Genomic DNA, 13,634 nt, shown 5'->3' with positions numbered 1-13,634 from the left:
TTGGAAATATGTTTCAAATTCACACAATGCATTAATGACTGTAAAGCATGTCTGTGTGTGTTAAAATCGAAATCGCAATATTGATCAAAGAAATAGTGATAGGTTTTTTTTGTCCATATCGCACAGCCCTATTATAATGATTTCACTGTTTTAATGAAAGAGTCTAAAGTTAGGAACACCATTTTATGTACACTGTTTACTTTATTCTTAGACACATTGTATTGAGCCTTTGTTTATATTTTGTGTGTTTCTCTCATCTTCTGTATGAAGTGTTCCAAGACACACAGACTTCTAAATTTTCTTTGACTTAAATAGTAGGGGTGGGAATCACCAGAGGCCTCACGATACGATATTATTGCGATTTTAAATATATTTCGATATATTGCAATTTATTACCTTTTTCCAACTTCAAATCATGTCCCCAAAGGAAAACTTTGACAACATCTATTTTAACTAAAAAAGAAACATTTCTCAGTTTGTTTATCTCACTTCAGTTTTATTGTTGCAGTGCAAAATGGGATTGTCAAGCAGACAAACTGACCAACACTTTCATGAAAACCTGTCATGAATGTTGTATGCACCTGGCAAACTCTATTGGATTACAATTTGTAAACTATTTGTATTAGTCTAATCTAGTCCACCTTAATTAAATGTAAACAGGTATGCACTGCTGTGCTACTACAGGTATTTTGAACAGTGCAACTTGAAATTGTGCTAAAAAGTTGTGCAGACCCTTCAGCAATTGGGGCATTTGAAAGTAAATTACTGTTAAATTTAAATGAAAAAATATGGACCATAAGCATCACTTGGCCACTGAGTTTAGTTTGGGCTCCTCCTCAGTGCATCCTATAAGTGTTGTCATATGTCTTTCACACATTCAGTCTGTTTTTCTTCATTAGTAAAATGCAATTTTCTATAGGAGAAGTTGAATCATATAGAACAAGTAAAATATTAACATCCAGTAGCGCATAAATATAGGAAAATGCTCTACTTTGTAGTTATTTTTCTAGCTGACTGATGAGCTTATGGACACCAAATGGTTGTTCTGAGGTAAATGTATATTACGTTGCAATGTTTACAAGCTTTACACGTTTTTCGCAGTTTGAGATTTTACACGAGACATTTCAGTAAGTTGTACTGTAGGCTTTCTTATAAAATAGGCTACGTTGTGATGTTAATTCATGTTCATTATGTACTACAGTAGTAAAGAGAAAGATATAATGTTCACTTGCCGCTTGAACTGAGGCGCTAAAGCGATCTCGCCTGCTGCATTAAAGAGCGCCAAAACTGTATTTATTGTTTGAATTTGGCATAATTTTAAAGCTGATACTTTGTTTATTAAAAAGTAGCAAAGCATTTTGCGATTAATGGATGGCAAGTGTGCTTCAAATAATATGAAGTTCACGCATTAACCGAACAGCATATAGACTAAGATCTTGATAAGAAGCCATATTAGTAATGATTATAAACGAGAATTGTTAACGATATTGCCAATATCCACGCAGCTGACAGCTTTACCTGGTGTAGTTTGTTCAAGTTGTGCACGAAATAGACTCTGCTTTTCCACACTTTTACTTGCACTTCTCTGTCATTTTGATCTCTCTCGCGCTGCACAACTGAGCTGTTTAGCAGGTGTGTGTCAGCGCTGCAGAGATGAGGACTGTTTGAAACAATTTTTTCCACTAAAACTTTGTGCATCGTCTCAGTTTAATACGTGAACATAGCAAATGATGCGATCGCAAAACAATCAGGAAAAAAGGCATTACATGCAAATTTTTAAGTTCTAACATGTAAATATATATAGTCGCCAGTAGGGCTGTGCGATTAATCGAAATCGAATCGAAATCGCGATTTGAAACGTTGCGATTTCTTAATCGCAAAGCCTGCGATATGGACGCGATATTACTCTGTTCCAGAGCATATGCATGACTTCCAGCCTTGAGTTGCAGTCTTACTAACCAATAGAGTGAGCGCACCTCCGTTCTCCCCAATCAGCATTGCTCTAGCCAACTGCGTAAACACCCACCATTAAAAAAACGGAAAGCGGGACGGGAGAGAGACAGAGTGGGATTATGGCGTCTACTGGGTCAGATCGATAGTTAGGCAAATTAAAACTAAAGAAAAACGTATGCAAGCTTCAAAATGACAGACAACAAACAAAAAAGGTAATCTACAAGAGCTGCGTCACAGCGCATATCAAAAGCTCCCGTATCGGTTCTGTTTTCAGTACTGGAGAATAAAAGATACATTCTTAGATGTTTTTGTTAGTACGTGAACGTTATCTTACACATTTTATCTCCCCAACAGATTAATTTGAAATAAGTTTATGATGCATGTTCGCTATTCCCAATGCAGAAGAGCGCACACACAGCCTGTGTCTGTGAGTGCTTCTCATACTCGCTCCTCTCTTCCCCACGCGGCGCAAATCCCGCGTCACGGACGAGCCGTTCACGCTTGCCGCACTCACGCAGCCTGTATCGTAATGCTTGTTAATACTCGCGCGTGACTCTGCACCGCAAGTCTTCACGAGCGCATCTGGCAGTATGGGTGAGGCTTAACGCACGCGCGCAACCTGTGTCGACTCGCGCCTGGCTCCGCTTTTAAAACGATTATTTGATGGATTCTATTAGTGGGATGTAGTCTGGCAGATGGCAACCAATAGAACAACAGTAATTCCTATTGGAATAATGCCCAAAACAAAAAGGAATTTTGTAATGGTTTAATGGAAACTAAGAATTTCTGTGATGGTTTCTATAGTTTTTTTCAGCAGGGTAATGATACCCATACTGTGCTGCACATTATTGACAATATTGAGCTGAAGCTTGACTTTGCAAATTTAAAATCGCAAATCAAATCGCAATATCGGTCAAAAAAATTGCAATTTGATATTTTACCCCTAGTCGCCAGTGGCGACCTCAGCAAAAACTTCTCTCGCAAATGAATATTTTTGGTCGCAAATGCGACTGTTTTAGTCGCAGTCTGGAGCCCTGATATTTGATATATATATCACGATCTTTAAATAAATCTTTCATATAAAGTTTTGGTCATATGGCCCACTAATCGTTTTAAATAATCGTGATTGCAATATTGAACAAAATAATCGTGATTATGATTTTTGTCAAAATCAAGCAGCCCTACTGGAGATAAACCCAAGTCTTTTAATTCTCAGCAGGTTGTTTAATGGGGGTTTTAGAATAAGCAGATTTTTGATGGTTTATTAGCATATTGTGCATGTAAACATGTTGATTGTCTGGTTAACAGAAGTTATTCCGTTTAGTGTCAGTTCCAGAATTGACGACCTTGTCAGGCCTTAATCGGCCTTGTTAATGCATAGTGCACACAGTTTCCATTTAAAGTCAGCAAGCTTGTGTACATCTTATTTATCTGCATTGTATCCACCAAATTGATTTAAAGATGCTTGTCGGCATATGCCATTTATTAAAAAAAAAAAAAGAAAAAAAAGTTCAACCACATTTTTTGTAGGACATCACTGCTCTTATAGGTGTGGTTCCAGTGTTTTCATGGAACACTGCTCTGAAGAAAAATGTAAGGTCAGAGTTGTTCTGATTAGTAGTTCCTTAATAGAGATAATGGATAAAAGGCTTTGTGACAAGGCTTCACCTCACCCAGGGAGGTTTGGATGCACACACAGAGTTCACAAAGACCGTCTTATGCTTTTCTGACACAATCTGATGTGTGACTGACAGTTTATTTATTATTTTTTTTGTTCCGAGAATAGCCTGAAGATCAGTTATCTTGTACTGGTAAAGGTCACATGAGCTGCAGTACAACCAGTCTGATTGACATGTCAGTGGTGGCACATGGTGTTCAATACCAGACTTCAGTTTAGTTCCACATGACAGGAAGTAGTTTTGTGATGTGTAGTTGAACACGAATGTGTCGTAAAATAAGGAAAACTGTAAAATAATAAATGAGTGAGAATAAAATAAGTGAATGTCTTAGTCACTCATATCTCTGCTAGAAAAGCATTATATGTTCATAATGTTGCAGCATGATACATGGCAAAATATTCATTTAATTTTCTTTAAATTTTTCCTCTACGCTTTAAGTGTACACACCAGACATGCTGTGAGTAATAGTAGTAGCATTAGTAGGAACTTTGGTAGGAAGTCTCATTATTGAAGCTGAATGAATAAAGCTAGATATTGCCTTTTCAATTGCTCAGTTCCCAACCTAAATCTGCCTAGAACTGTGCAATGAATCGAAAAACAGTTCCAATTTCGATTTTGGCCTCCAACGATTATGGAAATACAATAATCGAGATAAAACGATTATTGCGCCCCATTCCACTCGCTTTCTAGTGGCTCGCTTTCGTTCCTCCATAAAAGCCCAATTTCACGTGCAAATCAGTAAAATCATGTAACGAGACTTTTGCAAAACGTGCTTGATTTAAGTTGATTCTAATGATTTGTTTTTAAAAGCGTTAAAGAACTTGCGAGATTGAAGATTTCTGTGATGCGCTCAGAGACGGAACACAACACGCTCATGTAAAGTCATCTTTTAGCTCAAGGTGCGCGCCTAAACGGTCAAATACACACAAAAATGTGGCGCTTAGTGATTATTCACGTAAACCCTCGTTGGTCATGTAATAAATGAACATAAACATTTGAGAATGAAAATACTTGTGTAACAGTAAATTGGATCTAGCTTTATAGTTGCTCGCTTTCGTTCCTCCATAAAAGCCCAATTTCACGTGCAAATCAGTAAAATCATGTAACGAGATTTTTGCAAAACGTGCTTGATTTAAGTTGATTCTAATGATTTGTTTTTAAAAGCGTTAAAGAACTTGCGAGATTGAAGATTTTCTCTGTGATGCGCTCAGAGACGGAACACAACACGCTCATGTAAAGTCATCTTTTAGCTCAAGGTGCGCGCCTAAACGGTCAAATACACACAAAAATGTGGCGCTTAGTGATTATTCACGTAAACCCTCGTTGGTCATGTAATAAATGAACATAAACATTTGAGAATGAAAATACTTGTGTAACAGTAAATTGGATCCGTGCAGTGATCAGTCAAATCTTTAAAGGTCCCATATTGTCAAAACTGAAATTACCTGGCTTTTTTATGATAACTGAGGTCTAGGGGCTATTTAACTACCATATAAGTTTCAAAACAGTCAGTCCACAGTAAAATGCACACAGCCTGCATAAAGTAGCTGTGATTTTTCACAAACCGTTGTGACTTCCGTAAAAAGTTGACGTCAGAACTACACAGTCACCGCCTTCAGTCACCACCCCGAGCACCGCCCACCGTCCCACTCTCCTTTTGCCAAAACCCCAGACAACATCGCGTCCATGCCATTGCTGACTGAGCAACAACAACACTGAAACATGTCAAAAAGGTTCACTTTAACAACGAAACCAGATCGGCTGACCTGTAACGTTACACTCTCACTCAAAGGATGGACGATCTGACAGGATTGTTACTGTGAGGTGGATCACATCTAACGTGTTAGTAAAGACAAACTCACCGTGTCTATCTAGTCATGATGAAGATGTATATACATTTCAATTTCAGCAGGCAACTATTTTTACAGCTACATTATTGTTCCAGCCACAATTAATCACAACAATGTAGAGGTCGACCGATAGTGGATTTTGTGGTCCAACCTTTTGTAACTAGGTTGGACCACACTGGCCGATACCGATTAATTAACCGATAGTTTTAAAATTGATACTGAACAAAAACTAAAATAGTGCTTTATTAACAAAAACAGTACTGAACCATACTAGTAGTAGTAGTAATAATAGTAAATGTTGAAATTAACATACTCTAACAAGGAACAATGCTACTTACACAGCTTTCATTAATCTTAATGCTACAAATGGACTCTTATTTTAAAGTGTTACCATTTCATTTTAACTGTCATGCTTAAAGAGGCACATCTTTAAATATATACACAAAGGCTATAGCATTAGAATTATATACATATGGATATTGTATGTATACTCTTAACACTTTAACTACTTCTATTCTTGAACACTTGATGATCATCTAATCAAAATAAAGTTAGTCTAGAGAACTCACCGGTATCACACACACTCCGGACGCGTCACATTCAACTCGAGCAGCGGTCTAAAACAGTTTATTTAATCACCAAACAGACACAAGTTTGCTTCAAGAATGAAAAATTTGGCATAGATGAGTTTGAGGTTCGGTGTTTAAAAAATGGAGCAAACGGAAAGAGAAAGCGCACAGACACACAAACTTTATTAGAGCCACAGAAAGACAAACGTTTTGCTGAAAATACACAATTCATCATGCACATTAACAACGATTCGGGACCAATATAATGTAATTTAATGGAAAACTATGTGAATGGCGCTCTGTGGCGCGGCAGGATTTTCTGTCGGCTGCATTTAAATCCACGTTTGAAGTTTCCCACTCTGTTCAGCATGCAGTATCACATGTCTAAACAAATAGCACGTGCTGTCAGTGATTTCAACCACTAGAAGAGGCCGCTCTCGCACTGTATAATGACAGCAGACCAGCATTGGACGCAACCCAGAAAACTATCGGCGCGGATTTTTGCCGATAACCGATTGTTCCAGCAATCAACTATCGGTGCCGATTAATCGGCAAAACCGATACATCGGTCAACCTCTACAACAATGTATATACAATTACAAATGATTATATATAAATCGTCAGTTTGTTGTTTTACACACATGCACAGACATTATTTCATACACGACATAGTCGTGAGATGCAAGAAACATAGACCTATGGCAAGACAACAAAATAACAACAAAAGACAATACTTAATTGAACCTTTTCTGATAAGAAGTGTGCGCTGCAAACGCAAGCATTTTTGACGATCATTTTGGTCCAGTCTGCTCGTTTAACCACAGCTGTCGTCGTTTTTTTTGTCTGGCAGTGGCAGCAGATATGCGATCAAATTTCTAATTTGAGGCTGTATTACGTAGATTCTGGCATCCAACATCACAACAAGATGTTTTAAGCTCCTTGTGTAGTCGAGCCTGCGCTGGTTTGAATGGGCTGCTCCAGTTTCCCCTTTGTTTTGCTGCCTCCAGCTAGCGCTGTGATGTCGGCTGACCCAAGTTACCTGTGGTTGGCCTGGCCGTGGGTCACTCAGAAAACAACAGGCTAATCAGAAGAGAGGCTCGTGAATATTAATTAGACAGACAAAAATCGACCTGTTCTCAGCAGAGCTCCTGAGAGAGGAGCTGTAAAAATATATTGATGGTTTTTGGTACTTATACCTCAAATATATATTCTTAAGGACATCAAAGCCTAAAATAAAACTCCAGAAAGGTGTAAAATATGTGACCTTTAAATAAATCACTCATATAAAGTTTTGGTCATATGGCCCACTCATAATCGTGTTAAATAATCGTGATTACAATATTGACCAAAATAATTATTGTTTAGTGATTATGATTTTTGCCATAATCGAGCAGCCCTAAATTTGCTTCTCATCTATCTCTGTCCACACACTGGACATAAACATGAAGTTTTTATTTTCCGGTTTTCCCACTATTTAGTGAGGATGTGTGAGGAAATGGAAAGGCAAAATTAAGGGTAGTGGAAATAATAGGATTCAATTTCTCCTGTCATCTTCGGTATTATAAAAACTGATTTTCTTTTCCCCACCACAGGATTATGATCCTTCCGCAATAGCTGTGGTGTTGTTTTTATACACACACATGCCAAGTAAACATCCATTATGTGTTTCTCTACTTTACACGTCAGCCAAACATTGGAACTAGCCTGTATTAAAGTAAAAAAAAAAAAAATCTAAAAACGGAAAATGACATGTTAATTTCACAGGCACTCCCATTCACCCACACAGTTCTTGGCATAACATGTTCAAAATTGTCCACCCAGTTTGCTAGCGCCTTAAAGGAATCGTTCATCCAAAAATTATCTTCTTATAATTATTTATCATCAGTGAATCGGTTGCTCTATTTCACCAATCGCGTTTGAATGTTTCATTAAAGTTTTCATTAGTCTCATGCATCCTTTTTAAAGTGTAAAAGCTTAGTTATTTGTAACTGCATGGAAAATAGTGACTGGTGTTTTGTCATTTTCTGCATGTCTATTTTTAGATGAACTGTTTTTTTCAAAGTTGCTGTTTTCATTTTGAGAGGAGGCAGTTTAACCACCTTTTCTTTCTCGCATATAATTTATTGTAATGGCCATCTCACAGGACAAGGTGACATTTCAGCTTTGAGCCCTGTTGCTTTAGTGTGAGTCACCCCACTCCATTTTTATGTGTCTTAAGAACCTAAGTCTCTTTGCAAATTTATTTTGTATCTCTACTCTCAAAATGTTCACCAAATCAGTTAAGGCACGGCATATCAGCTTGTTAGATTTAATAAGAATGGGTTACACCTAAAGGGTTTTGACAGCTCAGAATGAATTGGTTTATGTTCCGGATTTAGTTATTGGTGCTGTCAACTATTACCTGCATTCATAGTCACTTCGAACGTCACGGTCTGTTGTCATTGTTTTAAGAATAATGAGAATAAGCATCACCTGATGTCACAGAACAGTAAATCTGAAGGCCTGGGTTTTGCAGTTGCTCCATGAAGAAATGCACTCATATCGATCTGCTTGGCCTCCATGTGAAACGTTCTCTTTTCTTGTGTCTGGCTCTGTTTGTCTTTTGGTCATTGATACTGACAGCCATTGTGCAGTGGTCCTCAACGGGTGGGTCATGTGCCATAATTGGGTTGTACATCAGTTTGGATGCAAATAATGAAATGTAACGAATCATATAATCATTCATAGTTGGGATAATTATCTTTTATAGTTGGCATCAAAGTCCTGTCAAACTCTTAATGTATTTCGAAATTCATCTGTTGCTTGGTAGAATCTACAAGTAGCTGAGATTCCAGCATTGGCAGGTTATGTGACCATAAAAAATAATACAACCCATGAGAATATAAAAAATAGGTGCACTTTTATTGTCCTTTTAACTGATCAGGCTGTTGATAAAAAATAATTTATAAATACATAATTAATACAATGTATAAGTATTTTTTAATCTATATAACACTTTATATAGTTTTCATGTTTCTATTTATTAGGGGTGTAACGGTACACAGATGTCACGGTTCGGTATGTACCTCGGTTCGGGGGTCACGGTTCGATACAATTTCGGTACAACATGAAAAAAAATCTACTATGCTAGGTTTCATTTATTTTGAACAGACAGTAGTACAAATTTAAAAATGTTCCACCTAGACGTGAAAATTCTAAATATTATATTATATATATAAAATCTGCAGTACATATATACATACAAGGAATAAATGCTTGAAATATATTTGATTTAGTTGACCGATAAACAAGGGAAAAAACAGTGCGACACGTAGCGTAGCCTATATATGCTCAGTTTCAGTTCATTTTTGTGACCGGCTTAATTTGTTGACAAAGGAAACTCAAATGGCAGAAAGGGACATCCTATTTGTTTTCTTTATTTTACAAAAGCATAATGTTTTGTTTTCATTGTGAGTGTACACAAATAAAAGTAGACCTTTTACAGTGATGCATTATTAATAAGACAATAAGTGTTTTAAGTTGATTCTGCTGGTATAAGGAAACCTTTGAAGTGATCGCGCCGGCGCACGCACACACAAAACATGTCAGTTCCAGCATTGTTAACTTGACTGCGCAGTTGGTACTTTATCAAATTAAAATACAGTGAACCAAACATCAGAGCACCCGCCTCTGTGTCACCATTGGAACGCGACTGAAGTACAAAGCCTACATAATAAATAATAGTTTCGCATTTGGATACATCGCAAATATGAAAATATTATGCAATATTTGGATTTGTGCTGAATGAGAGAGGTAGGATACACGAGCACAAAGCTCCATTTCGCAAACAGTTGAGTGCACAAGTGAGAGACTCATTCAGAATCAGCACATGTTCACTGTCTAGTGGGCTTTGTTTTCAAGTGCGCAACTCATGGCATGTGCTGTTTTTCTGCGGCCGGTTATCAAACAGCGTTGCATTACTGCAGGTGCCCACTTCTGGATTGAGGGTGATTTGCCTGTATTCGATGTAAGGCATCGTGCACCGAACTGAGATGTCCGTACCGTGACGGTTCGGTACGAATATATGTTTAGGGTAAAAGTACCTATTAAGCTCACCAAAATCTACATTGAGACATTTTTAGTGCACAATATATTGGTTTCAGTACAAAAAGTTATGTTAAAATAAAATATTAATCTCTCACAAATGATAAAAGCATTTCGATTAAGATATACATCATTAAATGCAAAAAGTCTGGCTGTGCTTAATGGGTAAATTTTTGTACCCTTTAAGCACACCCCTGTTCCCAATAAGCTCACATCATGTTTTATTAAAAAAAAATTATTTTAAACAAACTTTGTAAAGAATAATTGAAAAAAAATGTTTTGACGGTACAAAGTCAATCACAAAAAAAAAAAACGGAACACTAAAATCAAGCAACAAGGCATTCAATTTGATCAGTTCCATGAGCTGAAGCCCCGGCTTAGCGTGAGCTGAGGCCGGGCTTGAGTGAGCCGAAGCCCCGGCTTAGCGTCCGCTGAGGCCGGGATAGAGTGAGCTGAGGTTGCAGGGTCGAGAACTGCGCGCCCGGCGGATCCGACGAATGAGCGGCAACCACATGTGACGACCCCGGGCTGGATTCCGCTTCGTCCACGGTGAAAGTTGATGTATTTCCTCAGCGACCAGCATAGATCAGCTCTAGGCATGACGAAGCGGATATCGTCCTCTTTTGGAAGACCAAACAAGCATTTCATGTGATATTTGTTAAAATGACAAGATTTTGCAAAATAAATAATTTAGGTCATGTATTAAGTTCATATTTTAATATGAACAACTATTATTAACAATATCTATGAAATTATACTTTTTCTTATTGATGTCACACTGAAGCTGTGTGATTTTCATAGTAGTGTTCCCTTTAAGCTCACCTTAAAATAATATGAAATCTTTAAAAATTACAGCAGTGTAAAACCACAGACCAGCAATAAACTGTCAATTTATAATATTATGGATGTAAAAGTACAAGCCAGTAATGCCTGTGAAGTAATATATTAGCGTAGCACACAATCTTATACAGCTAGTCAGCTAACTGTGTTCTGTAGCATCTGCGTTGTGTTGCTAAAACTATCTTTTGGATCTAACTAATTATTTCCCACATCCAAGTTCTAGGTTATAATATGCAAAAGTCTTAACATTAATCTCTTAATTTTACAGTAAGTAGTGAAACTTCCCCAAAATAAAGGCTTAAACATCTAAAAAAATGCACATTTAAGGAGCTCCTCTTTTGGTGAAAGTTTTTAGACCGCTTTCAAAATGGCTGCCAGGCAGTGTGAACACATGGAGACCCATCTCTGTGCAATGATCTGATTGACTTGAAATTACAGGAGGTATATAGTAACAAACACATCAATTAATTAAGCTAGTTACGGCGATGACTCGCTCACTCCTCAGGAGAGGGACGGACTAAGATGTTTCATGAAGAGTAGAGCCATGCCGGCTGAGTTAGAGCAACTGTCCCTGAGCTGCAACACCAACCTGCGATCCGCTGAATGCGCGTTCGATTCCGACGCGACGGAAAGCAGCTCAGGAGGAGAAACTGATGTGGAGGAGGATGAACTGGCTCGGGTCGACATCGAGCAACGCCACATTCCTCTGTGAGTACCGACCTTGATCATTCCTCTGATAATGCGAATCCAGATGGAGTAATGAGTATTTGTGGACCACAAAATAAGAAATGTTGAATACCGTAGTTGTAAAAAGGGATGTAGTGGTCCATCCACCACCTTCTCCCCATACAAGGCTCTGATAAATCTTCTCACTAGTGGGCTGTTAACTGTGACAATCAAATCATTGAATAAGTTGAACTTAAGAATCTAATTGGTAAATTAATCATTCCAGATTTTGTGAACTGCATAAAATTGATACATTAAAAAGATTCTATTACTAACTGGACATAAACACACCAAGGGATTGATGTCAAAATGTTGTGTAAACAATGAAAGATTCAAATTATTTGTATTTATTTATTGGTCTTGGACATTTCCAGTTATTGTTCACTTTAATTATATTTAAAAAAGAGCAGCAAGAATATTCCTCTGACTTTTTCTTTTGTGTTCCACGAAAGCAGCTCATACAGGTTTGAAATGACATTTTCAGAAATTATTATTATTATTTTTAATCGACAACAAAAGTTATTGTGGACCTAGTCACTAAATGCCCCATGGGGCATTTGGCAGAGACCATTAATCAATGTTTCAGTCTCTTGTGTTTTTAAAGATATTTGCATCTTGTTTTAAATAGTATGATGATTTAAGTGAGGAACGATTACATTGGAATTTGTAATTAGGTACTCCATGTACAATTTCTCCAGAAGGTCCTTCTGTCAATGAACTGTCCATCTTTGGATATGGATTTTTGTAGTGAAAGCAAGTGTGGTGTTTGGCACTGTTCTCCTCTGCCTTTCCTGGGATGTCCGTCTGTCTAAGACTTTAGACGTTAAAATAACTGCTTTGTCTTGACTTTGCCACCTTTTGAAATGTGTATACCTAAATATATCAAATCTGAAATACTCATCACTAGATCGCATAATACTGTTTATATATCTAATGTATTCAGACCATTTTGAAAAGCAGTTTTTCTTTTACAGTTATCGAGGATTCCCCATCAGCATGGTTTCTGGTTTTACCAGTCAACCTTCTAGGTCACATAGCCAGCTTGTCATTTGTCTTGTTTTACTAATTCAAAATGTGGGACATTTAGATGTATTTTCTCTTTAGTTACAAGTTTTGTATTCTTCTGTCTTTGCAAGATAAAATGGCAGAGAACAAGGCCATTATAAATAGAGTTGGTGAGTCAGAGAGACATCTCTTTAATCAGTCAGGATTACAGTTTTTACAGATTAATACTCCAGACCCAATGCCTACTGGCCGCAGGCCTCTATTCTTCACAGATGATGATACCCTTGAGAAATATACAAGAAACATTTTTTGCATCGCGATTCTCTCCAACGATTCTGGGATCGATTATGAGAATTTCAGAATCGATTCTGAGCTTATAGTTTTTAACCAGATGTGCGATGACGCTGAGTTTGCTTTAGAAACACCCGTATTCTGCTTGCTTCCAATTCCTCAAACACATACACCACTCGAACCTTCCGTAAAATAATCTTTCATAAAGTTGGGAAAGGTTGAAGTGAATTACAAGGACATTCGCGGGCTTCATTGCACCGGATGCGCTGTGAGAGGCGCACGGTTTGTTTGATGTTACACTTGAAGTGTGCGGTCTCGCCCGTCGGTATTTTCCTTAATGCTCTACGAAGTCATAATTTATGTGGTTTGGAATGCAGTGGACTTTCATATTTAAAATATGAATCTCACTAACAGAAGGCTGCTTTCAATTTCAAATTCTGGCGTGCGCTTTAAGACTGCTCGCGCATGCGACTGTGCGCGACTCGTGGTTTAATGCACTTGCGTCTCAAAATGGTTTTATGACGTACAATTAATGTAAACAGCCAGTTGTGTCTTAAGGGATTAAACGGACAGTACAAACCACATTACTACTAATATTTCAAAAGAGATCCGTGCGTGAATGCAGCTTAATAGATCTC

The 13,634-nt window shown here is 37.6% G+C and overlaps 1 protein-coding gene across 4 annotated transcripts in view; it reads left to right on the top strand.

Annotated features, from left to right (window-relative positions):
* The first annotated feature begins 11,456 nt into the window (after positions 1 to 11,456).
* Positions 11,457 to 13,634, top strand: part of LOC107585062 (KAT8 regulatory NSL complex subunit 1-like) — a 58,742-nt gene continuing 56,564 nt past the window's right edge. For 3 of the 4 annotated variants that reach the window (XM_016271921.1, XM_016271920.1, XM_016271918.1), the window contains exon 1: positions 11,457 to 11,598. In XM_016271921.1, the coding sequence (XP_016127407.1) occupies positions 11,504 to 11,598 (95 nt within the window). In that variant the 5' untranslated portion in view covers positions 11,457 to 11,503. Of the gene's footprint in view, positions 11,654 to 13,634 lie in introns of all 4 variants that reach the window. The other variant, XM_016271919.1, reaches the window with a different exon arrangement.

Source organism: Sinocyclocheilus grahami, unplaced genomic scaffold (genome assembly GCF_001515645.1).
Source record: "Sinocyclocheilus grahami isolate Dianchi unplaced genomic scaffold, SAMN03320097.WGS_v1.1 scaffold66.1, whole genome shotgun sequence".
In the NCBI taxonomy this organism is placed as follows: domain Eukaryota; kingdom Metazoa; phylum Chordata; class Actinopteri; order Cypriniformes; family Cyprinidae; genus Sinocyclocheilus; species Sinocyclocheilus grahami.
This window is presented reverse-complemented; position numbering and strand designations above follow the sequence as displayed.